At 43.3% G+C, this 25,347-nt stretch overlaps 1 protein-coding gene across 1 annotated transcript in view; it reads right to left on the reverse strand.

Annotated features, from left to right (window-relative positions):
- Positions 1–1,874: 1,874 nt before the first annotated feature.
- Positions 1,875–25,347, reverse strand: part of LOC129836021 (inactive tyrosine-protein kinase 7-like) — a 190,290-nt gene continuing 166,817 nt past the window's right edge. The window contains exons 7-20 of the mRNA XM_055901759.1: positions 22,807–23,073; positions 22,459–22,595; positions 22,168–22,303; positions 21,676–21,795; positions 20,200–20,349; positions 18,614–18,758; positions 15,931–16,058; positions 13,765–13,965; positions 12,104–12,262; positions 11,619–11,851; positions 9,207–9,287; positions 8,691–8,842; positions 2,897–3,075; positions 1,875–2,078 (exon numbers count right to left, since the gene is read on the reverse strand). Coding sequence (XP_055757734.1) covers positions 1,918–2,078; positions 2,897–3,075; positions 8,691–8,842; positions 9,207–9,287; positions 11,619–11,851; positions 12,104–12,262; positions 13,765–13,965; positions 15,931–16,058; positions 18,614–18,758; positions 20,200–20,349; positions 21,676–21,795; positions 22,168–22,303; positions 22,459–22,595; positions 22,807–23,073 — 2,249 coding nt within the window. The 3' untranslated portion in view covers positions 1,875–1,917. The remainder of the gene's footprint in view (positions 2,079–2,896; positions 3,076–8,690; positions 8,843–9,206; positions 9,288–11,618; positions 11,852–12,103; positions 12,263–13,764; positions 13,966–15,930; positions 16,059–18,613; positions 18,759–20,199; positions 20,350–21,675; positions 21,796–22,167; positions 22,304–22,458; positions 22,596–22,806; positions 23,074–25,347) is intronic.

The raw sequence follows: 25,347 nt of genomic DNA on the forward strand, positions 1-25,347 counted from the left end.
TCAGGTTGGTCAACTGTACAACGCATTTGACACAATGTCTGTGGCACAACTGATATTTTTGCAACACAGTGGAGAGTTTGTCTGCACAAAAATGTTTACTCAACCATTGTGTGGTGTCTCCACGATGCTTGTGTAATAATGTTTGTGTAGAAAAACTCTGTTGTATCACGTACATGCAAAATGCGTTGTACATCAGTTGTACAACTTGAGTGTGTACGGGGCCAATCAGAGTGAGTTCTATGTTACACAGCAATTAAGACAGCCAAGACTCCTCAGTTAAAAAAAACGTGATCCTTTATTGAGAGCAGCTTGTATACATTGAGGTTACTGTAATTATTAGCTGAAGTGGATAAAAAAAAGAGACCTAGGTGTGAGCGCCTAGCATTCGTAAAACAGTTTTGCCCTAAAAACAATATATAAAAACAAGGTCTTAGCAAACAAAAAAAGACCATTGCATTTTGATTAGATATTGAGAATAAAGGAAAGCGGAAAAACAGCTAATAATCCTTCATTTACCAGGCACTTAAGAGTCCCTTGAAGAGCATTGGTGATTCCCTCTCATCCATCTTTGCTCATGGTAATAACACCTGTATTACCAAACTGACTGTGTTACTGAGGATGTATCATAAGAGACTGAATACATATGCAACTGCATTAAGTGATCATCAAAGTACCTTTTTTACGAAGAAGAAAAAAAATGGGTAAAAAAGACGGGAACTTCATAATAAATAAAGAGGTTCCCGTAGGTACATCCTTCTACAATATGATAGTAATAAAAAGGGATATTTTTAAGTGAAGTTAGTGCATGGTTTCTACATTATGTACACATTGCCTTGTGGGATGGTCCACATTACAACATTGCACAAAATCATTGGACCAGCTAGAAAGAAAAGGGACTTGTGATTGGACCTCTGAAAATACAGCATTGCCGGCCATTTATTAACGACAGACTGATAAAGTGATAACATGGTTATACAGCTAATATGTGGTCTATTATATGGTAATCCCATCAATGATGGTCAACATCGAGTACTTCAGAGTTAAAATGACACTTGTAACACACTCATTAAGAGATTTTGTTTTTTTAACTCACTCACTCAAAATATTCCTTGGCTATAAATGTGATAGTACATTTGTTCCTGTGAAGTATATAACTAACACAGACAAGTCAATCCACTGAGTTCCCCAGACACAATGAGTAACAGACTTTCAAGTATAAACTCAGTAAAAATCTGGTCCATTGGTGCTCATACTCAGATCTTGCCTCTTCAATAGACATCAGAAGAACAGCTCAGACAACAGCATCAGTGGCACACATTAGAGGCTGCAAAATTCCAAGTCTGAAACACACTAGATACAGCTTTCAGGTGGTGAGTCCAGTCCAGCACATACAGAAAGTTCCCCCTGATGGATAAAAGTAGCTTGGGATCTCCTGGATTGGTTGGGGGGACTTTAGAGTTGGTAGATTGAGGTTCAGGTAAGCAAGGAGAGGCACTTTAGTTTTTATGGTTCCTGTGCTGCGAGGTCCAAAAAAAGAGAGGGAGAGCGGTCTCTGGGACAAACCAGCCCTGAGAGACCCATGCCAGGCATGGGCCCACTGGAACCACATGGGCCAAAAGGGACAGCGTCAGCGGGCATGCCTTCCATGCTGCAATTAAGGCAAATGTAAACTCCTGGCACTCGTGTCCTCCTCACATGAAACCATCTACACACACTCAACGGTATGTATCCAATCCATTGGTATAACAAAAGTGTTTTGTTCTTATCCACAAGCCCTTTTAAATAATAACTCCTGGTCCCTGAAATGTGTGTGACTCAGAATCCAGAATTTCTGTGTTTATTTTTTTTTGGAGGGGGGGGGGGGGGGGGGGGGGGGTGTCACTCCTTGGGGTGGGGGTGGGTTCAGTTGTCCTCCTCTCAGACATTGCTGTCGGAGGACAGATCCCCCAGGGTGTTGACGACCTCGCTGAAGGAGGGACGCTCTTTGAGACTTGGGGCCCAGCAGCGGCACATGAGCTTGTAGACTTTGGAGGGGCAGCCATCAAGCACGGGTAACTTAATCTTTCCGGCCTGCAGACCTGGGGAGAGAAGAGTGGAGCAGAGAAACAGGGGAGGTTAGACTTGGGCGACAGAACATACAGGTCAAGGTGATTTGACTCATTCACTCGTTTCTTATGGAACAATGAGTGAAATCATCATAAGAATGGTGTAGAGCTGTTTCTGATATGGGATTCCTAAAAATGATTGGACAGACAGCCTGCCCCCGGCTTGATAATAACATGATGATACTGTATGTGACACTTTCTTTGTCAAGGTGACCTATAGTGCAGTGCATCTCAATACAACGTCAACCAAATACAACTTGTTCCCCGAACAGAACCATGAAAATGATTCATCACAGTTCTGAGACTGAGAATAGCCACTTCAGTATAGCTTGAAGTTATCCCAAGAATAGGAGAGTGGCCATGTCTGAAATCTGTATTAACATACTAGGCTTGTCCATTCTGAGAATGCATCATCAAATGCACAATTGTGTTGTTTCCCTCCATTCGTTCATTTTGGTACAGCGCATCACCTTATCTGATTATAGGCTGTTGTCAAACACATGTGGGTCTGGAAAGACGATTCTCTTCCTCAATTGTGTGCAGCGAATTCATATTGGATGAAAAGCCCAAGTGAGTATGACATCTTTGCATTTAAAGCATACTACATTTTTCACATACTATAAAACATTCTATTTTCTCATACCCAGTCAGCCTACTATTTAATACGCACGTATGGGTATTCGGACAGGGCCAGTACCCTTTGCAAGATTGATATCTGAACAGTGATTGCTCAGCCATTGGAGCACACAGATTGGTGGGCACTATGTACATTTCTATTGATTTATACTGACCCTCCAGCACCTCGTCATCACTGAGTTTGGTGTATGGCAGTTCCCCGTGGCTGAACACCTCCCACATGAGCACCCCAAAGGCCCAGACATCTGACTTGGTGGAGAAGTCATCCTCAAACACAGACTCGGCCGGGAGCCAGCGCAGGGGGATCCACGCTTGCCGGTAGTGGTAGTACTCACTGCAGACAGACAGTCGAGACAGAAAGACAGATAAACAGAGAGAGAGAGTGTCAAGATGTTATCATGAACATAATTAAACTATGTTACTATTTTGTCTTGACTTTACACTTAGCAATGGCTGCATAGATCATCCTAGTACACTTTTGCTATACTTTCTTCTCGCATGATAGACCGTAACTACACACGTCTTACTATCCAGGTCTGTACCCAAACAATTCGAGCTTCTACTTTTAAAAATCCACCTTTCCAGAAACAAGTCTCTCACCGTTGCTGCGTGCTATAGACCACCCTCTGCCCCCAGCTGTGCCCTGGACACCATATGTGAATTGATTGCCCCCCATCTATCTTCAGAGCTCGTGCTGCTAGGTGACCTAAACTGGAACATGCTTAACACCCCGGCCATCCTACAATCTAAGCTTGATGCCCTCAATCTCACACAAATTATCAATGAACCCACCAGGTACAACCCCAAATCCGTAAACATGGGCACCCTCATAGATATCATCCTAACCAACTTGCCCTCCAAATACACCTCTGCTGTTGTCAACCAAGATCTCAGCGATCATTGCCTGCATCCGTAATGGGTCTGCGGTCAAACGACCACCCCTCATCACTGTCAAACGCTCCCTAAAACACTTCAGCGAGCAAGCCTTTCTAATCGACCTGGCCTGGGTACCCTGGAAGAATATTGACCTCATCTCGTCAGTAGAGGATGCCTGGTTATTCTTTAAAAGTGCATTTCTTACCATCTTAAATAAACATGCTCCATTCAAAAAATTTAGAACCAGGAACAGATATAGCCATTGGTTCACTCCAGACTTGACTGTCCTTGACCAGCACAAAAACATCCTGTGGCGTTCTGCATTTGCATCGAATAGCCCCCGTGATATGCAACTTTTCAGGGAAGTTAGGAACAAATATACACAGGCAGTTAGGAAAGCTAAGACTAGCTTTTTCAAGCAGAAATGTGCATCCTGTAGCACAAACTCAAAAAAGTTCTGGGACACTGTAAAGTTCATGGAGAATAAGAACACCTCCTCCCAGCTGCCCAATGCACTGAGGCTATAAAGACTGTCACCACCGATAAATACACTATAATTGAGAATTTCAATAAGCATTTTTCTACAGCTGGCCATGCTTTCCACCTAGCTACCCCTACCCCGATCAACAGCCCTCCACCCCCCACAGCAACTCGCCCAAGCCTCCCCCATTTCTCCTTCACCCAAATCCAGATAGCTGATGTTCTGAAATAGCTGCAAAATCTGGACCCCTACAAATCAGCCGAGCTAGACAATCTGGACCCTCTCTTTCTAAAATGATCTGCCAAAATTGTTGCAACCCCTATTACTAGCCTGTTCAACCTCTCTTTCGTATCATCTGAGATTCCCATAGATTGGAAAGCTGCCACGGTCATCCCCCTCTTCAAAGGGAGAGACACTCTATACCCAAACTGCTACAGACCTATATCTATTCTACCCTAAGGTCTTCGAAAGCCAAGTTAACCTGTTGAGGATAGGGGGCGCTATTTACACTTTGGGGAAAAGTCGTGCCCAATTTAAACGGCCTCGTACTCTATTCTTGCTCGTACAATATGCATATTATTATTACTATTGGATAGAAAACACTCTCAAGTTTCTAAAACCGTTTGAATTATATCTGTGAGTAAAACAGAACTCATTTTGCAGCAAACTTCCTGTCAGAAAGTGAAAAATCTCAAATCGAGGCTCTCTTCTAGGGCCTGCCTATAAATGTGCTTGATATGTATTAGTATACATGCACTTCATACGCCTTCCACTAGATGTCAACAGGCAGTGAGAGAAGAAATGGAGTGTATAACTTGATCTGAGGTCAAATAAAAGCTCTTGGCATGACGTGACACCAGTTTCCTGTTTTCTGGAGCGCGCGAGAAGGGACCTGGTATTGCCTTCTGAAAAGCTGTCGTTATAGACGACTAATATCTCCGGCTTTGATTTTATTTGATAAATGTGACAATATCATCGTAAAGTATGTTTTTTCAATATAGTTTTATTAGATTATTGAAATTTTTTCGGGACGTTAGGCGTGTTGCTTTGTCTGCGTTTGTTCACGAAGGAGAGCTTCGCGTCACTTTGCTAGCTTTCCGTGCTAATTGACTGGAGAAGAGGACATTCTAAAACCAAACAACGATTGTTCCCGACAAAGGACCCCTTGTACAACATTCTGATGTAAGCTCAACAAAAGTAGGACCCATTTATGATGCTATTTCATATATCTGTCGGAACATGTTTACTAATAGTTTGCGCCCAGATTTTGGGCACTCTCTTGCCATAACGTAAACTGCATGTCGTAATGAAGTTATTTTTAGAATTCTAACACGGCGATTGCATTAAGAACTAGTGTATCTATCATTTCCTATACAACATGTATTTTTTAGTAATGTTTATGAATAGTTATTTGGTCAGAATATGTGAGTGTCAGAAAAATATCCGGACGTTCTGGGAAAAAGATGCTACGTTAGCACAATGTATAACCACTGATTTCAGCTCTAAATATGCACATTTTTGAACAAAACATAAGTGTATGTATAACCTGATGTTATAGGACTGTCATCTGATGAAGCTTATCAAGGTTAGTCAAAAATTATATATCTTTTGCTGGTTTGTTACGATCACTAACTTTTGCTGCTGGTAAATGGCTTGTGTTTCTGGCTATTGTGGTAAGCTAATATAATGCTATATTGTGTGTAAAACACTTAAAAAATCTGAAATATTGGCTGGATTCACAAGATGCTTGTCTTTCATTTGCTGTACACCATGCATTTTTCAGAAATGTTTTATGATGAGTATTTAGGTATTCCACGTTGGTCTCTATAATTACTCTGGCTGCTTCGGTGCTATTTGTGACGGTAGCTGTGATGGTAGCTGCAATGTAAAACTGATTTATAGCTCAAATATGCACATTTTTCGAACAAAACATAGATTTATTGTGTAACATGTTATAAGACTGTCATCTGATGAAGTTGTTTCTTGGTTAGTTTGGTTGGTTCTTGGTTAGTTTGGTTGGTTTTCTGCAAGCTACCTGTGCTGTGAAAGAAATGTCTGTGCTTTTTTGTATTTGGTGGTGAGCTAACATAAATATACGTGGTGTTTTCGCTGTAAAACATTTAAAAAATCGGACATGTTGACTGGATTCACAAGATGTTTATCTTTCATTTGCTGTATTGGACTTGTTAATGTGTGAAAATTAAATATTTCTCAAAAATATTTTTTGAATTTCGCGCTCTGCCTTTTCAGTGGAATGTGGGAGGAGTTCCGCTAGCGGAACCCCAGTCCTAGACAGGTTAACAAACAGATCACCGACCATTTCGAATCCCACCGTACCTTCTGCGCTATGCAATCTGGTTTCAGAGCTGGTCATGGGTGCACCTCAGCCACGCTCAAGGTCCTAAACGATATCATAACCACCATCGATAAGAGACATTACTGTGCAGCCGTATTCATCGACCTGGCCAAGGCTTTCGACTCTGTCAATCACCACATTCTTATTGGCAGACTTAACAGCCTTGGTTTCTCAAATGACTGCCTCGCCTGGTTCACCAACTACTTCTCTGATAGAGTTCAGTGACTCAAATCGGAGGGCCTGTTCTCCGAACCTCTGGCAGTCTCTATGGGGGTGCCACAGGGTTCAATTCTCGGGCCGACTCTTCTCTGTATACATCAATGATGTCTCTCTTGCTGCTGGTGATTCTCTGATTCACCTCTACGCAGACGACACCATTCTATATACTTCTGGCCCTTCTTTGGACACTGTGTTAGCTAACCTCCAGACGAGCTTCAATGCCATACAACTCTCCTTCCATGGCCTCCAACTGCTCTTAAATGCAAGTAAAATTAATGCATGCTTTTCAATCGATCGCTGCTTGCACCTGCCCGCCCGTCCAGCATCACTACTCTGGACGGTTCTGACTTAGAATATGTGGACAATTACAAATACCTAGGTGTCTGGTTAGACTGTAAACTCTCCTTCCAGACTCACTGTTACGGATACAAGTATTCTGTGTGTATCCTGTGTGTATTTCTGTTCTCTCCTTCTCCCCTACTCACAGGTGACAATCATCATTCCCAAATCAGTCATCAATCAGTCGCTAATCGGAAGACACCTGCTCCTTTTCCCTTACCCAATCACGGTCCCTTTCCCTTGGATTAAAAACCCTGTCAGTTGTGTCCTCTAGAGCTCAATCTCTCTGTAAATGCCATATGTTGTAGATCTCTTGTGTGGTTTAGGATACATGTCACTTTGTCCCCACCTGTGAGTATTGTTTTTGGTTATGGTGTTTGAGTGCTGGTTTGATGGTGGGAAAAGGGGGTAACCAGACAGTTCGCCCATGGGCATACACTACCCGTAGGTAAACTTTGTTAAATACACTAGTTAGAACTGGGCGGACCACCCACTGTATTTTTGGTTAGTTAGCTGTTGTTGAAATAGGCTAGTCTAGCTTAGGGGTGTTTTTGGATTATAATTCTTTCTTTCCTTGGGTCCAGCTCAGCCCCTTTCCTGCTCCCCCCATTACCGTGTGTTTGTAAATAAACCCTGAGTGTTTGACGGTAGATATTAGTTGTCGTGGTTATTTCGTTCTCACTCTTACTTTGTCACTACTATAATTTGTATGAGTTATGTTACGGTCCCATTACCATCCCCCCCTAGATTGTCGGGCCAAAGGGATTCGTAAGACTCACATTAAGCATCTCCAATCCAAAATTAAATCTAGAATCGACTTCCTATTTCGCAACAAAGCATCCTTCACTCATGCTGCCAAACATACCCTCGTAAAACTGACCATCCTACCGATCCTCGACTTCAGCGATGTCATTTACAAAATAGCCTCCAACACTCTACTCAACAAATTGGATGCAGTCTATCACAGTGCCATCCGTTTTGTCACCAAAACACCACTGCGACCTGTACGCTCTCGTTGGCTGGCCCTCGCTTCATACTCGTCACCAAACCCACTGGCTCCAGGTCAAGTCTTTGCTAGGTAAAGCCCCGCCTTATCTCAGCTCACTGCTCACCATAGCAGCACCCACCCATAGCACGCGCTCCAGCAGGTATATCTCACTAGTCACACCCAAAGCCAATTTTTCCTTTGGCTGCCTTTCCTTCCAGTTCTCTGCTGCCAATGACTGGAACGAACTGCAAAAATCACTGAAGCTGGAGACTCATATCTCCCTCACTAGCTTTAAGCACCAGCTGTCAGAGCAACGCAGAGATCACTGCACCTGTACATAGCTCATCTGTAAATTGCCCATCCAACCACCTCATCCCCATACTGTATTTATTTATTTATCTTGCTCCTTTGCACCCCAGTATCTCTACTTGGACATTCATCTTCTGCACCTCTACCATTCCGGTGTTTAATTGCTATATTGTAATTACTTCGCCACCATGGCCTATTTATTGCCTTACCTCCCTTATCCTACCTCATTTGCACATGCTGTATATAGACCTTTTCTACTGTTCTTTTATGTGTCAAACTGCTTTGCTTTATCTTGGGCAGGTCGCAGTTGCAAATGAGAACTTGTTCTCAACTAGCCTACCTGGTGAAATAAAAAATTAAATTGCAGGCCCCATCTCTTACCTGTTGTAAACATCCTTGCTGAGGCTGGGAGCTGAGATTTTGACGCTGCGTTGGCCGCTGATCAGGCAGTTACGGGCGGCCAGGTCTTTATGAACGAAGCGGTGATTGGACATGTGCTCCATCCCATGAGCCACCTGGGCACAGATGGATACCTGGGTAGATGAACAGAGAGACCGAGAGAGAGAGAGACCGAGGGAGAGAGACCGAGAGAGGAGAGAGAGAGACCGAGAGAGGAGAGAGAGAGAGAGACCGAGGGAGAGAAATGGCATTAGCATATAATACAAAGGTGCTTAACACGGGATGGCCTGAATCAAACAGGTTTTACATAGTCATTTTTTAAAAAAGTTGTCAAAAGAAAAAAGGACTAGTTCGCATCAAAATGCAGACACCTGTGTGCCCTCAAGCTGGTACATAATGATTCCATTAAAGGGGGCATAATGGCATCTGTCGTTGTTGTCGCCTGTTTTTCAAATGAAATGAGCAAATTACATCCAAAGTGCAGTGAACGCCACTTACTCTGGTCTTGGGGGTGATAGGTTGAGACTTGATTTTCTCATCTTTGCTATTGGAGATTCTCAAGAACTGTTTCAGATCTCCCTATTTCCAAGGAAGTAGAAATAGAGAGAATCAAAGGTCAAAAACATGTTCACTTTGTAAATGTAGGAAGCATAACAATAAAAAGAACACACTTGGAGCATGTACCAAATAAAACTGCACAACTTCATCAACGTTGCAAAGACAATTGTTATAGTCTACATGAATATAAAGCATGGATAAGAGTGTTACACTATGCTCTATGGTTATGTAATCGTTCAGCATCTATCATGTAGTGTGTGTGTGTGTGTGTGTGTGTTCATTTGCTTGTATATGTGTGTGGGTGTGTGTATGCGCATGTGCCTGTGCTTGCTCACGTGCTTATGTGTGTGCGCTCGCTCATGTGTGCATCTACAGTTGAAGTCGGAAGTTTACATACACCTTAGCCAAATACATTTAAACTCAGTTTTTCACAATTCTTGACATTTAATCCTAGTAAAAATGCCCCGTATAAGGTCAGATAGGATCACCACTTTATTTTAAGAATGTGAAATGTCAGAATAATAGTGGAGAGAATGATTTATTTCAGCTTTTATTTCTTTCATCACATTCCCAGTGGGTCAGAAGTTTACATACACTCAATTAGTATTTGGCAGCGTTGCCTTTAAATTGTTTAACTTGGGTCAAACGTTTTGGGTTCTGCCCACATATTTTCTATGGGATTGAGGTCAGGGCTTTGTGATGGCCACTCCAATACCTTGACTTTGTTGTCCTTCAGCCATTTTGCCACAACTTTGGAAGTATGCTTGGGGGCATTGTCCATTTGGAAGACCCAATTGCGACCAAGCTTTAACTGATATGTTGCTTCAATATATCCACATCATTTTCCTCCCTCATGACACCATCTATATTGTGAAGTGCACCAGTCCCTCCTGCAACAAAGCACCCCCACAACATGATGCTGCCACCCCGTGCTTCACGGTTGGGATAGTGTCCTTCGGCTTGCAAGCCTCCCCATTTGTCATCCAAACATAACGATGGTCATTATGGCCAAACAGTTCTATTTTTGTTTCATCAGACCAGAGGACATTTCTCCAAAAAGTACGATCTTTGTCCCCAAGTGCAGTTGCAAACCATAGTCTGGCATTTTTTTTATTTTTTATTTTTATTTTTATTATTATTATTTATTTTTTTCTCCCCTTTTCTCCCCAATTTTCGTGGTATCCAATCGCTAGTAATTACTATCTTGTCTCATCGCTACAACTCCCGTACGGGCTCGGGAGAGACGAAGGTCGAAAGCCATGCGTCCTCCGAAGCACAACCCAACCAAGCCGCACTGCTTCTTTAACACAGCGCGCCTCCAACCCGGAAGCCAGCCGCACCAATGTGTCGGAGGAAACACCGTGCACCTGGCCCCCTTTTAGCGCGCACTGCGCCCAGCCCGCCACAGGAGTCGCTGGAGCGCGATGAGACAAGGAAATCCCTACCGGCCAAACCCTCCCTAACCCCGGACGACACTGGCCCAATTGTGCGTCGCCGCAAGGACCTCCCGGTCGCGGCCGGCTGCGACAGAGCCTGGGGGCGAACCCAGAGACTCTGGTGGCGCAGTTAGCACTGCTATGCAGTGCCCTAGACCACTGCGCCACCCGGGAGGCCCCAGTCTGGCATTTTTATGGTAGTTTTGGAGCAGTGGCTTCTTCCTTGCTGAGCGGTCTATCAGGTTATGTCGATATAGGACTCATTTTACTGTGGATATAGATACTTTTGTACCTGTTTCCTCCAGCATATTCACAAGGTCCTTTGCTGTTGTTCTGGGATTGATTTGCACTTTCACACCAAAGTACGTTCATCTCTAGGAGACAGAATGCGTCTCCTTCCTGAGCGGTATGACGGCTGCGTGGTCCCATGGTGTTTATACTTGCATACTATTGTTTGTACTGATGAACGTGGTACCTTCAGCCATTTGGAAATTGCTCCCAAGGATGAACCAGACTTGTGGAGGTCTACAATTACTTGAAATACATCCACAGGTACACCTCCAATTGCCTATCAGAAGCTTCTAAAGCCATGACATAATTTTCTGGAATTTTCCAAGCTGTTTAAAGGCACAGTCAACTTAGTGTATGTAAACTTCTGACCCACTGGAACTGTGATACTAAGTTTGATTCTAAGTGAATAATCTGTCTGTAAACAATTGTTGGAAAAATGACTTGTGTCATGCACAAAGTAGATGTCCTAACCAACTTGCCAAAACTATAGTTTGTTAACAAGAAATTTGTGGAGTGGTTGAAAAACGAGTTTTAATGACTCCAACCTCCAACCAAGTGTATGTAAACTTCCGACTTTAACTGTATGTGTGTGCGTCTTTCTGCGCACATGTATTTGTGTGTTTACCAGGTCATAATACTCCAGGATCATATAGTGGGGCTCGGCCTCCCTACACAGTCCCAGCAGTCGCACCACATTGCCGTGGCTCAGCTTGGAGAACATGTCGGCCTCACGGCGGAAATCCAGCTGTAGCTGCTCATCCTTGCTCTGCAGGCTCTTCACCAACACCACTGTCTCCTCCTCACCCTCCTCGATGCCCTTCGCCTTGGCCAGCAGCACCTCGCCAAACTCACCCTTCCCTACACACAGGCAGACGCAGGCAGGAAGACAGACGGACAGACAGGTAGGCACGCACACGCACAGGTCAGAGGTTAGACTCAGATATGCCAACATTTTCTTCCAGGTTTAAGAGTAAAGACAAACCTGGTAAATAGAGGTGAAATTAAGTAAGTGTATGAAAATGTGCTCAAGCATTTACTCCAGTTACAGTGCACAGCTGTTCGGCACGCTCTCAATTAGCTTCACTCCTCATACCCGCGTGACCATCTTACCCAGTGTAGTGATGGTGTGTAGGTCTGCCCGGGGGAACTGTAGCTTTTCGTTGGCACTGCTATGGCGTTTCTCTGCTGCCGCCATGGTGCCCACGCTGGTCAAAGCCACCTCTTCCTGGATCTCAGCGGTGGTGTGGCCATTCTGCTGTACAGCCCCTCCTGGTGGACATCAACCACATTACACAATGTGTATGTTTGAGATTGACTACATTGCAGTTGGACTGCACAAAATCACCGATGTACAAATCACCTTGCATCCCAATTAACTACTCATTATGTGGTCAAGATAAGCGATTCTGCACCTCGCCTTGGTCAAAATGATCCCCTGAAACACACCGAATGTTGTGACATAAAATACCAAAATGTGATGTGAAATCCACAAGAAAATGAGCAGACAGTAATGTGGGCAGATATTGCACAACACAATTCAAACATACTCCAGTTTGATTTTTAGAAATATTTAATAACCATTTTATAATAATGCTAATATTTAGAAATCAGAGAGAAAAGTTCCCTGAGTCTGTAACCCCTACTTTGAGCACTTCAGTGCCAAAACTGATATTTTTATTTTACCAGGTAAGTTGACTGAGAACACGTTCTCATTTACAGCAACAACCTGGGGAATAGTTACAGGGGAGAGGAGGGGGATGAAGGAGCCAATTGTAAACTGGGGATAATTAGGTGGCCATGACACTCACATTGGGAATTTAGCCAGGACACCGGGGTTAACACCCCTATTCTGACAATAAGTGCCATGGGATCTTTAGTAACCACAGAGAGTCAGGACACCCGTTTAACATCCCATCCAAAAGACTACACAGGGCAATGTCCCAATCACTGCCCTAGGGCATTTAGATATTTGTTTTTAGACCAGAGGAAAGGGTGCCTCCTACTGGCCCTCCAAAACCACTTCCAGCAGGATGTGGTATGCAGAGTGGTATGCTGCCGGCCTTAGATCAGTGTCTGGTTGTACAGATGAGAGGGAACAAATGGAGCCATTATATGTGGATTAACTTCACAAAGATAAGTATTTAGTTTGTAAGGAGAGCACCCCCGTTTTGCTTACTTAATCTTAAAGACTCAGGTATTTCACTATGGTGACTTTTGCACTTTCCTTGCAATGCTCTTGGCAGCCACAAGGTGGTAGCAAGTCAACTGGGTATGAATGAGCTCAAAATGTTCAACATGTACGGGCAGATGTAGGTATGAGCATTCAGACACACATCAGACTCATAAATAAATGTTTCTTCTGTGACTCACAAAGACACAACTACTTGCCAGACATGTAGCCTACACTAGATTATAGCAAACAGTGAATTTACTCAGAAACCCACCTGGAATTGACGCTTAAGTCTGGAAAACCAGACCCTAGGCAACAGTGAATAGGGTCTGGTTTCAACGAGGGACTCTTTTGGCATAGAGAAACTACGTCACTGCCCACGAAGGAGGGAGGGGGGGGGGGGGGGGTCGGGGAGTCTCCTAACAAATCAAGAGGCAGACACGCCAGAACGTCGCGATTCAAAACGTAAGTTTGCAAGCAAAAACCTTTGTAGTGGTTTTAGTTAAGGTATTGATGCAAACTACCGTAGCCACTTGTGAAATCTACCTACCTACCTACCCACGCACCAACCCCCCCCCCCCCCCAATCCACCCCGACTCACTGTTAAGACACTCCATCTCGGGCTCCTCTCCCTCCTGGCCCTTCTGCAGCCTCTTGGCGTTGCGTCTCTTCTTGCAGTAGAACATGAGGCCCAGCACCACGATGATGTAGGCCACGGCCGCTCCCACAGACAAACCTATAGTCTGAATCATTTTATAGGGTGCCTTCTCCTCATGGTCCACCAATGTCTGCACCGGTTTCTCTGCCAAAGACAGAGGAGAAAGGACATTATGGTTATTTATTTGATTTATACCAGGTAGGTAGATGAGAGCAAATTCTCTTTGTTTATCAGAATGAGCTGTGTTAATTAAAGTTGAAGTGATAGTTCATCAGATGTGACTTTTATTTATCCATGGAGGTTATTGAGTATACATTCACTTGAACAATAACAGCCTGGTTTGCTGTAACAGAGGAGTGAGTTGTGGGAGTTAAAATTTGGGATTGAGACATATACACAACAGATGGTAGTGAACATGGGTAGACACATCTCAGCTTGGTATGTTCTTCAATCTGGTACCCACTGGTACCCACTGGAATCTGGTACCCACTGCTTGAGCCAATAGTGTTGTGTGTCCATCCAAGTAATATTGAATACACATCATGTGGATCATTAACCCTTTACACTTGTGGGGAATTGGCCTATATGCACAGGGTTCAATTAAAATGTTTCTTACGGAAGAAGTATGAAATGCATGAGCATTGTAGCAATTGAAAGGGAACAGTTTGGAGATTCTGGGAAATGTATTAGACCAAATTTAAGGAAACAACAGTTCACCTGACACAAGGCTGAATCCAAACATTTTTTTTTTGCATTTACTGTACTTTTCGCCGCATTTGTTGATAAACAAATCTGAAAATACTGTGGATACATTCAGTAACATGATAAGAATATTCCTGGAAAATATGGGGTAGGTGCAACATAAGAAGAAATGTTAAGTGAGAGGACTAGCTGGTGTCTCCAAGTGGCTACACACCTCTACAAAGTGTGCGCAGTTCCTAAGCAATTTCAATGCACTTTTATGACTCAAAGAAGAGTCTTCAACTATAAGATACTTTTTTGAGCTCTCCTACCTGTGCCTTTGAGGAACTAGAGCAGGCACACTTGTAGTTGTTTTGTTTGGAACACAGCCCTGCATCCCCGCCATCATACAATTACTGTTGTTGTTTACGCAATCCAAAAACGGATCATTATGAATTGCATTCTGGGTCAGGTGGGCATCATTTGAAAGCTTGTTCTATTGTCAACAAGACCAGCTAAGTTCCAAAATACCACCTTACAGTGATAGGCTTTCACAAGGCAATTCAGAGAAACAGATAGTAATTTATTGCGCATTGAAATGAGTCATAGGTGCATTCTGCAGCGAATTTAAAAAACTATAATAATTTACAGCATTTTCCTCACTCTTACAAAAAAAATATTAAAAAGTTTCCCAGTTAGTGGGAGGGATGGGGGCAACTTCTTGTTGCGTGCGGTGCTCTAGTTCAGAACGGCTGTCAGTCAAACCCCATACAGCGCTGTGAAGAACAGAGCCTGAGCTCTGACGTCATGTATAGCATGTTATTGTACAGCCACTGCGTTCCAATTTAGGTGCTTATCAGTGCCCAAATTCAAATTTCAATCCGTATACGGGTACAGTACGAGTGTAAAGGGCTACAGTTCCAAGCTGTCAGTTCCAAGCTTTCTTTTCTTGAATGTTTTTGTTAAGGAAACTGGCACAGAAAAAAACATCCAAAGATTTCACTCACATTATCCATTTCTAACCAGAGCCTTAGAAACTGGAACAAAACACTGAATGAAGTCCTCTGTCCTACAATGAACTACTTCTGCGAACTAAACGGTCTGCCTCACTTAACCCCTCACAGGGAGAGGTTTGAATAATACAAAACCCCTGAACGTCCTATTTTAAACTACAAGCCCAAGCACAAGGAGGAGCCACGGTGTATGTGAGAAAGGGTTGATTCAATCTAAAGTCTGTCCCCGTCACTTCACCAATGACTCTGGCGAGACGGGTTATTAGAACGCTCAGATGGCTGAGTGGTTAATTACAGTCCTCATCCAGTCCTCGTGACTGCTACACGCACGCAAGCACACACAGTAACATGGTGGGGGTGGCATCCTTTTGTGTGTACGTGTGTGCATCTGTATGAGAGAGAGAGAGACACTTACCCACTACGTAGAGCTGTGCCACACGGTCACTGATGCTGCAGCTGTTTCCGGCAATGCAGGTGTATTTGCCTGTGTCGTCCGTGGTGACATCTGTTATCACCAGAGAGCCATTGACCATTAACTGGAACCTGAGAAAGAGAGAGAGAGAGGGGGGGGGTAGAAAGAGAGAGTGTGGGAGAAAAATTTGTGATAGAGTTAGAGGGAGAGAGAGAAAGAAGAAAGAAAGGAAGTAAAAAAGAAAGAAAGAAGAAAGAGCGTGAAATAAAGATGAACTTTGTTCCATTGATTCCCTCCTCCTGAAAGACCAGCATCCTGGAGTCACTTCTTCACTGTTGAAGATGAGACTGGTGTTTTGCAGGTACTATTTAATGAAGCTGCCAGTTGAGGTCTTGTGAGGCATCTGATTCTCAAACTAGACACTCTTATGTACTTGTCCTCTTGCTCAGTTGTACACCGGGGCCTCCCACTCCTCTTTCTATTCTGGTTAGGGCCAGTTTGTGCCGTTCTGTGAAGGGAGTAGTACAGTCGTGGCCAAAAGTTTGTTGCTTCAGTGTCTTTAGATATTTTTGTCAGATGTTTATATGGAGTACTGAAGTATAATTATAAGCATTTCATAAGTGTCAAAGGCTTTTATTGACAATTACATGAAGTTGATGCAAAGAGTCAATATTTGCAGTGTTGACCCTTCTTTTTCACCCTTCTTTTTTTAACTTCTGGGCCACATCCTGACTGATGGAAGCCCATTCTTGCATAATCAATGCTTGGAGTTTGTCAGAATTTGTGGGGTTTTGTTTGTCCACCCGCCTCTTGAGGATTGACCACAAGTTCTCAATGGGATTAAGGTCTGGGGAGTTTCCTGGCCATGGACCCAAAATATCAATGTTTTGTTCCCCGAGCCACTTAGTTATCACTTTTGCCTTATGGCAAGGTGCTCCATCATGATGGAAAAGGTATTGTTCGTCACCAAACTGTTCCTGGATGGTTGGCAGAAGTTGCTCTCTGAGGATGTGTTGGTACCATTCTTTATTCATGGCTGTGTTCTTAGGCAAAATTGTGAGTGAGCCCACTCCCTTGGCTGAGAAGCAACCCCACACATGAATGGTCTCAGGATGCTTTACTGTTGGCATGACACAGGACTGATGGTAGTGCTCACCTTGTCTTCTCCAGACAAGCTTTTTTCTGGATGCCCCAAACAATCAGAAAGGGGATTCATCAGAGAAAACGAATTTACCCCAGTCCTCAGCAGTCCAATCCATGTACCTTTTGAAGAATATCAGTCTGTCCCTGATGTTTTTCCTGGAGAGAAGTGGCTTCTTTGCTGCCCTTCTTGACACCAGGCCATCCTCCAAAAGTCTTTGCCTCACTGTGCGTGCAGATGCACTCACACCTGCCTGCTGCCATTCGTGAGCAAGCTATGTACTGGTGGTGCCCCGATCCCGCAGCTGAATCAACTTTAGGAGACGGTCCTGGCGCTTGCTGGACTTTCTTGGGCGCCCTGAAGCCTTCTTCACAACAATTGAACCGCTCTCCTTGAAGTTCTTGATGATCCGATAAATGGTTGATTTAGGTGCAATCTTACTGGCAGCAATATCCTTGCCCGTAAAGCCCTTTTTGTGCAAAGCAATGATGATGGCACGTGTTTCCTTGCAGATAACCATGGATGACAGAGGAAGAACAATGATTCCAAACACCACCCTCCTTTTGAAGCGTCCAGTCTGTTATTCGAACTCAATTAGCATGACAGAGTGATCTCCACCCTTGTCCTCATCAACACTCACACCTGTGTTAACGAGAGAATCACTGACATGATGTCAGCTGGTCCTTTTGTGGCAGGGCTGAAATGCAGTGGAAATGTTTTTTGGGGATTCAGTTCATTTGCATGGCAAAGAGGGACTTTGCAATTAATTGCAATTCATATGATCACTCTTCATAACATTCTGGAGTATATGCAAATTGCCATCATACAAACTGAGGCAGCAGACTTTGTGAAAATAAAAATTTGTGTCATTCTCAAACATTTTGGCCACGACTTTACACAGCGTTGTATGAGATCTTCAGTTTCTTGGCAATTTCTCGCATGGAATAGCCTTTATTTCTCAGAAAAATAATAGACTTGACGAGTTTCAGAAGATAGTTCTTTGTTTCTGCTCATTTTGAGCCTATAATCGAACCCACAAATGCTGACGCTCCAGATACTCAACTAGTCTAAAGAAGGCCAGTTTTATTGCTTCTTTAAACAGCACAACAGTTTTCAGCTGTGCTAACATAATTGCAAAAGGGTTTTCTAATGATCAATTAGCCTTTTAAAATGATAAACCTGGATTAGCTAACACAACGTGCCATTGGAACACTGGAGTGATTGCTGCTGATAATGGGCCTCTGTACGCCTATGTAGATATTCCATTAAAATCAGCCGTTTCCAGCTACAATAGTCATTTACAACATTAACAATGTCTACACTGTATTTCTGATCAATTTGATGTTATTTTAATGGACTTTTTTTTTGTTGCTTTTCTTTCAAAAACAAGGACATTTCTAAGTGACCCCAAAATTTTGAACGATAGTGTATGTTATGTTACAACTTGTGTCAATATATTCCAGTGCCTTTTTATTCCAGAGCACCACAAAGGAAGACAATGTTGTCGTGTGTGTGATATTATCGTCTCTGTGGGTAAAGCCTTACCTTCTCCTGCTGGTGTCCAACACCTTATCCTTGACCATCCACTGGACGCGGGGCTCAGGGTCTGCTGTGGCCTGGCAGTGTAGGATGGCTGTGTGGCCCTGGTACACTGTAGTGTTCTCTGGCTCCAGCTTGAAGCGGATATACACTATACACACACACACACACACACACACACACACACACACACACACACACACACACACACACACACACACACACACACACACACACACACACACACACACACACACACACACACACACACACACACACACACACACACACACACACACCGCCGTTAATATACCACACTATCTCTAAACAAAGTTCAGGAAACTGATTTCCTATAGACTCACTGTGGTGACAGTGTTGTAGAGCTGGGACAATAAACCCGAAAATGATCGACGCCGACCACGCAGATAACTTATCGCAGGCATTTTGCTGATATCGTTCATTGCGATAAGTACTATACTAGAGAAATGTTATGTTTGAAATTAAATACTTTTGCTGATATGGGTGATTATTAATGGGACAATTGATGGCTACAATCATCAAAGTAGTAGTAGTAGTTTAAATTATAATAATACAACAAAACTGTGGTGCACATTAATGTTTTAAACGTGTTGTTCTATTTATCGTTATCGCATCAATTCAGGCAATTTATAACAATATGGGATTTTTGTCCATATCGAACAGCTAGTTCTACATTGTGGTGGGCTTTCTTTGTGTCGACCACAAGTGTCTTCAACACCTAATGGAGTTTCATTACATGGATGCCAGATGGCCTTCTAATGCATGGATTAATGAAATAGACAACCACATCGACAATGGTCATTAGAAAGCAGATTATAAACAGTGCATCAACTAAAAGAAGAGACAAACAGTAATCAGAAAGGACTGCCATTATGAGGACGGTGAGGAAAATACAAACCTAAACCTAGTGTAAAAAACGCACCCCAGTAGACGAATGTCTTTTTTCATTTTTTATTGCAAGGTGCATGACTTAAATGTTTTATTTGATTGAAGTCGAGGTCAGTCGTCAATTAGTTGCTCCAGCCAAAACCAGTTAAATAGCCATCACTAGCAGGCTTCCACCCGGTTACTTAACCCTGCACCTTAGAGGCTGCTGCCCTTTATACATATACTTGGAATCCCGGGCCACTTTAATAATGGAACACTAGTCAATTTAATAATGTTTTTTTTTTTTTATTACATACTGCTTTACTCATCTCATATGTATATACTGTATTCTATTCTACTGTATTTTAGTCAATGTCACTCCGACATTGCTCAATCTCATATTTATATATTTCTTAATTCCATTATTTTACTTTTAGATTTGTGTGTTTTGTTGTGTATTGTAAGATACTACTGCACTGTTGGAGCTAGGAACACAAGCATTACACCCGCGACAACCCACAATCTGCTAACTATGTGTATGTGACCAATAAAATTGGATTTTGATTTGATTCGAACCAGCACCTGGATCTCCTCTAGCCACACTGCTGTGCATAGTCACTACAGTTAATCAAACACACACACTCAAATGCACACACACTCAAACGCACAAAAACACACACGCCTACCTGCCACAGTGAGGCTGACCATGGCTCTGATCTCCCCCTGTAGGCTGTTGGAGGCGATACAGGTGTAGTTTCCTGCGTCGGCGCGCGTCACTTTGGTGAAGTGGAGCTGGCTATTCCTCATCTCCACATGAGGAAGCAGCTCTCCACCATCTGTACGGGGCGACAGAGTCTCAGAGAGGAGCTCAATGGGGGCTGTGAAACTACAGTACCGCGATACCCTTCTCCCACTATCGCGCTGTGCCGAGACATACTTGGGTTGGCTCGGATATGTTCCTTTAATATGGTCCTTTCCAGTGCAACTGTGGTGGATGTGTAACCAGGCCAGTGCAGTACAGCTTGGCTCAGTAGTGTGAAAAGGTTATGAGTGTAATGGATGTAGGCTTGGACGATATACCATCCGTCTATTGACAATTATTGACAGCCATCGTCGATGGCGCCGACTAATTGACGTGACAGACGATGGTTTGGCCTATTTGAACGATATTGGCGCTGCACAGGAAAAAACGGAGACTCGCAGCGCACAAGTGGCATTCCGACTAATCTATTCCTATTTGCTATACCCTATTTCAATAAATAAGTTATATAGCCTGCAGAACGCAAGAGAGGAATGTAGGTCAGACAGAGAGGACAATTCCACCAAAGCAGCACAAAAATGTTCAGTCAGAAAATAGTATTTCTCTCTCGCTCTCTCTGTTGGATTCATGGGCATTAGGCTATATCATAAACGTATATATTTTTTAAAATAATGGACACTCCTTAACTTGTGTATTCTATACTCCTTTCTCTCTCCATTTTATAGGCTATGACGGATGGCTACGCTTCATCGTTTCAGTATTTTATGAGGCAAATAAAGCTGTTCTCAATCACAGCTTTATGAGAGAGAGAACAAACAATAGCATTTTTATATTATTTTATGAGGCAAATAAAGCAATTATTATCCAGTTCTGAAGACGGTAGACTGCTTCTATGCAGCCAATAATGTAGGCCCATAACCAATAGGGGTGATAGCATTGTATTTCACAATGTTTCTTGGGTACATAATCACAACAGGACAAACCCTAAATGGATGAAGTAATCTCCTCTAACGTAGGCAATGCAAATGATGGGAAATGATCATATGTAATCTTGTCTTCACTTTTCATTCATCTGATCTGACTGATCTACAATGCATTCCTTCTGTAATGATTCTGTATTCTAACATTATCCATAATCTGATGTTATGAGAAAATTTGATTGTCTATCGTCACAGGACATATATTTCTATTTCTTCTTTCTGTGACCTGTGACAATGGCTTTATCCCAACCCCTGGAAACACACATACACACCCCCACGGAGAGCTTGGAACACAGGGCTGGTCTCAACCCTTAAACTGCTCCAGGGGCGCAGGACTAAGTGCCTTCCTCAAGGGCACAATGGCAGGAAATGGCATCTAGGATATTGTGGTCTAGCACTGAGTAGGACCACCCTGCACTCACCTGCTTTGGTCCATTTGATGGTGGGGGTCTCTCTGCCTGTAGCAGAACACTGGATGTTGACCTCCTTGTCCAGCTCCAGGCACTGAGATGGCTGGGGCGTAGGGGTGAACTTCAGTTTCTCTGGGACACACAGATAAAAAAGGTCAAACACACCATTACCCACACAGCTAAGAGAGAGTAGCCTGGTCCCAGGTACACCCCATGGTACACTATACAAAGCTATTTTTACAGCATGCTCAGACACAAGAACACGCAGATGCACGCACACACGTTCACACGGCTGAACGAAGAATCACACGGGTATCAGGATCTCAGATCGCCAAAACAAAGACAAGGTAGACAAAGCAAGTCAGGAATGAGACGATCCATGTTGACAACTCTAGAACAGCAGCACCAGAGGGAAATCGAAGGTTAAACTTAACTCAACTGGCTGAGCACGTTCACACACACATGCTCTCTCCCACGCGCGCACACCATGTAGTTCCAGCTCACCCAGTACATAGACTCTGGCATTTCCAGACAGCTTGCCTCCCTCTGTCCTGCTCACACAGGCATACATCTGACCATCATACACCTCCACATTATTGATGCGCAGAGTACCATTGGGGAACACTGTAAAGCGTGGGTCCTGATGAAGAAGAGCGGGAGAAGGGTAAGAGAACGGAGAGGAATGGCCTAGATACAGTATTTGTATGTGTGTGTGTGTGTGTGTGCACGCCTATGTGTGTGTGCATACGTGTATATGTCTGTGTGTGATAGAAAGAGAAAGAGAGAGATACTGACCTCAGGCATGACCATAATGCTGTTTCGGTGCCACGTGACCTCAGGCTCAGGGGTAGCCTGAGCGTGGCAATGGAGGTAGCCTGGTCTTCCCTCCTCCAGGTAGCTGTCCTGGGGCTTGGTTACCCACACTGGGGCAGCTGAATCACACACACAAATGAAGAATTATTACTGTAGTAGAAGCCAGCGTCAATCATGCTGAATCCCAAATTGACCCCTTGCTTAGGAACAGAATGGACAAGTAACGACTAAAGCACAACCCTATAATAGGGACCAGAGTTTTGCATGGTCAGGACACACTGCTGGCCCTAGCCATGATGTAATAGGTCAGAAGACGGTGGCCTGACTCACTGGCCACTGTGACGGTCAGCTCCTGGGTCTTGCGGCCCGCCTTGTTTTGGGCCACGCAGGTGTAGGAGCCTGAGTCGCCCTGCTCGGTGGGGCTGAAGACCAGCTCACTGCCCTCCTGGTACACCCGTCCCTCCGTGGGGACGCGCACCCCTTCCCGCTCCCACCATACCTCAGGCTGGGGCTTTCCACGCGGGGCCGTACAGGACACACGCTGCATGGTGTCTGCTGTGAAGACCCGGGACTGTCTGGGGGACATATCCTCAATCTCTGTAATAGGGAGAGAGGGCAAGAGAGAGAGAGAGAGAGGACAAGAGAGAAAGGGCAAGAGAGAGAGGGCGATAGAGATCTCGCCCGAGAGAGAGAGAGAGGGCGATAGAGATCTCGCCCGAGAGAGAGAGAGAGAGAGAGAGAGAGAGAGAAAGAGAGAGAGAGAGAGAGAGAGATTGAGAAAGAGAGTATGAGGCATTATTTTGATGCTCAAATTGATTTCCATTTAAACCACTGTAGTCTCAGGAGATAATAATCAAAATGTGTTTCATGCCAATTTTCGAATAAGAATTTCAGAGGCATTAGCATACTTGTCTTCAGTCTGAAATGCTATTCAGGGACGCCGAAAAGTCATTATTTTATTTTTAAGAAACGACTACTGAAAGTATTCAGACCACTTGCGTTATTCCACATTTTGTTACATTACAGCATTATTCGAAAATTGATTCAATTATTCCCCCCCCCCCTCAATCTACACACAAAAAGTGAAAACAGGTTCAGAAATTGTAGCAAATGTATAATATAAATATAAAACAGAATATACCTGTTTATATCTCAAGGATGATCAATTGAAACAGGATGCATCTGAGCTCAATTTCGAGTCTCAAAGCAAAGGGTCCCAATACTTATGTAAATAAGGTATTTCTGTTTTATATTTATAAATAAACTGAGGCAACAGACTTTGTGCAAATGTATATTTCTGTCATTCTCAAAACTTTTGTTTTAGGTGTAAATTGAGTGCATTACTTTTGACCAGAGCCCTATGGGCCCTTGTCAAAGGTAGTGCACTATATAGGGAATAGGGTGCCATTTGAAGTAAAGTCATTAGACTTAAGAGGGAAGAAACGCACCACATTCTTCAGCAGATGAAAGAGAGCTTTGTGTGTGTGTGTGTGTTTGTGTGTGTGTGTGCTGGGGCTGACACAGAGGGTGTAACGGTCCTGACCTGTTTTATGTTGTTTTTGTATGTGTTTAGGTCAGGGCATGTGTTTTAATGGGGCAGTCTATGTTATCTGTTTCTATGTTGGTTTTGGTTGCCTGGTATGGCTCTTAATTAGAGGCAGGTGTTTTGCGTTCTCCTCTAATTAAGAGTCATATTTAGGTAGGGTGTTCTCACTGTTTGTTTGTGGGTGATTGTCTCCTGTTTCTGTGTCGATGTTACACCATACGGGATTGTTTCGGTTTGTTCGTGCGTTCTTTGTAGTAAGTACTTGTTCGTTCGTTCTGCGTGTGTTATGTCAGTTCGTCGTATTAAGTCTGTCGATTTTCATTTTGTTAGTTTATTCAAGTATAGTTTGTTTTCGTTTTGTCTTATAAATAAAATTCATCATGTATTCACAACCCGCTGCGCCTTGGCTCGATCACTACTCCTCCTCTTCTTATGAAGAGAGAGAGGAACGCCGTTACAGAGGGACTGTTTAACCTTTTACACTTGTTGGAATTGGCCTATATGGATAGGTGTAAATTGATATGTTTCTTACAGAAGAAATATGAAAAGCATATGCATAATCATAGTAGCAATTGAAAAGGGAACAGTAGTTTTGAGATAATTGGGGAAATGATTAGACCAAACATTCCACTGTTGATTTTATGTGCATTTTACATTGACTTGACTTTTCGCCGCATTTGATGATAACAAAATCTGTCACATAAGACTATTCCTGGAAAATGTGGGGTTGGTGCAACATAAGATAACAAAAATTACAAGGGTTGGAGTGAGAGGACTAACTGGTGTCTCCATGTGGCCATACACCTCTCCAAAGTATGCACAGTTCCTAAGTAATTTCAATGCACTTTTATGACTCAAAGAAGAAACTTCAATTCTAAGGTACTTTTTAAGGTACTTTTCTAAGGTACTTTTCCATCACACAATTACAGTTGTTGTTTACGTAACCCAAAAACAGTCCATTATAAATAACAATCTGGGTCAGGTGGGCATGCCTTCAAAGCTTGTTCTTTTGCCAATATGACTAGCTAAGTTATAAAATATGATCTTACAGTGTTAGGCTTTCACAGGGCAATTCAGAGAAACCGATGGCAATTTTGGTGCGCATTGAAAGGAGCCATGGGTGCATTCAGGTGCGTGCCCCACGGATAATTGTCTTCACAACAAACAACAACCCAGGGTATGATGCCATGTCATCTTGTAACTGCAAATTTGGACTCATGGGTGTTTGGCTTGCTTATATGACATCAAAGCAGCATTATAATCCTCAACGTCTCATATTTCAAAATACATAGAGTCCTCTTAATTTACAGCATTTCCCTCACTCA

This window comes from Salvelinus fontinalis, chromosome 37, assembly GCF_029448725.1.
Source record: "Salvelinus fontinalis isolate EN_2023a chromosome 37, ASM2944872v1, whole genome shotgun sequence".
NCBI classification, from domain to species: domain Eukaryota; kingdom Metazoa; phylum Chordata; class Actinopteri; order Salmoniformes; family Salmonidae; genus Salvelinus; species Salvelinus fontinalis.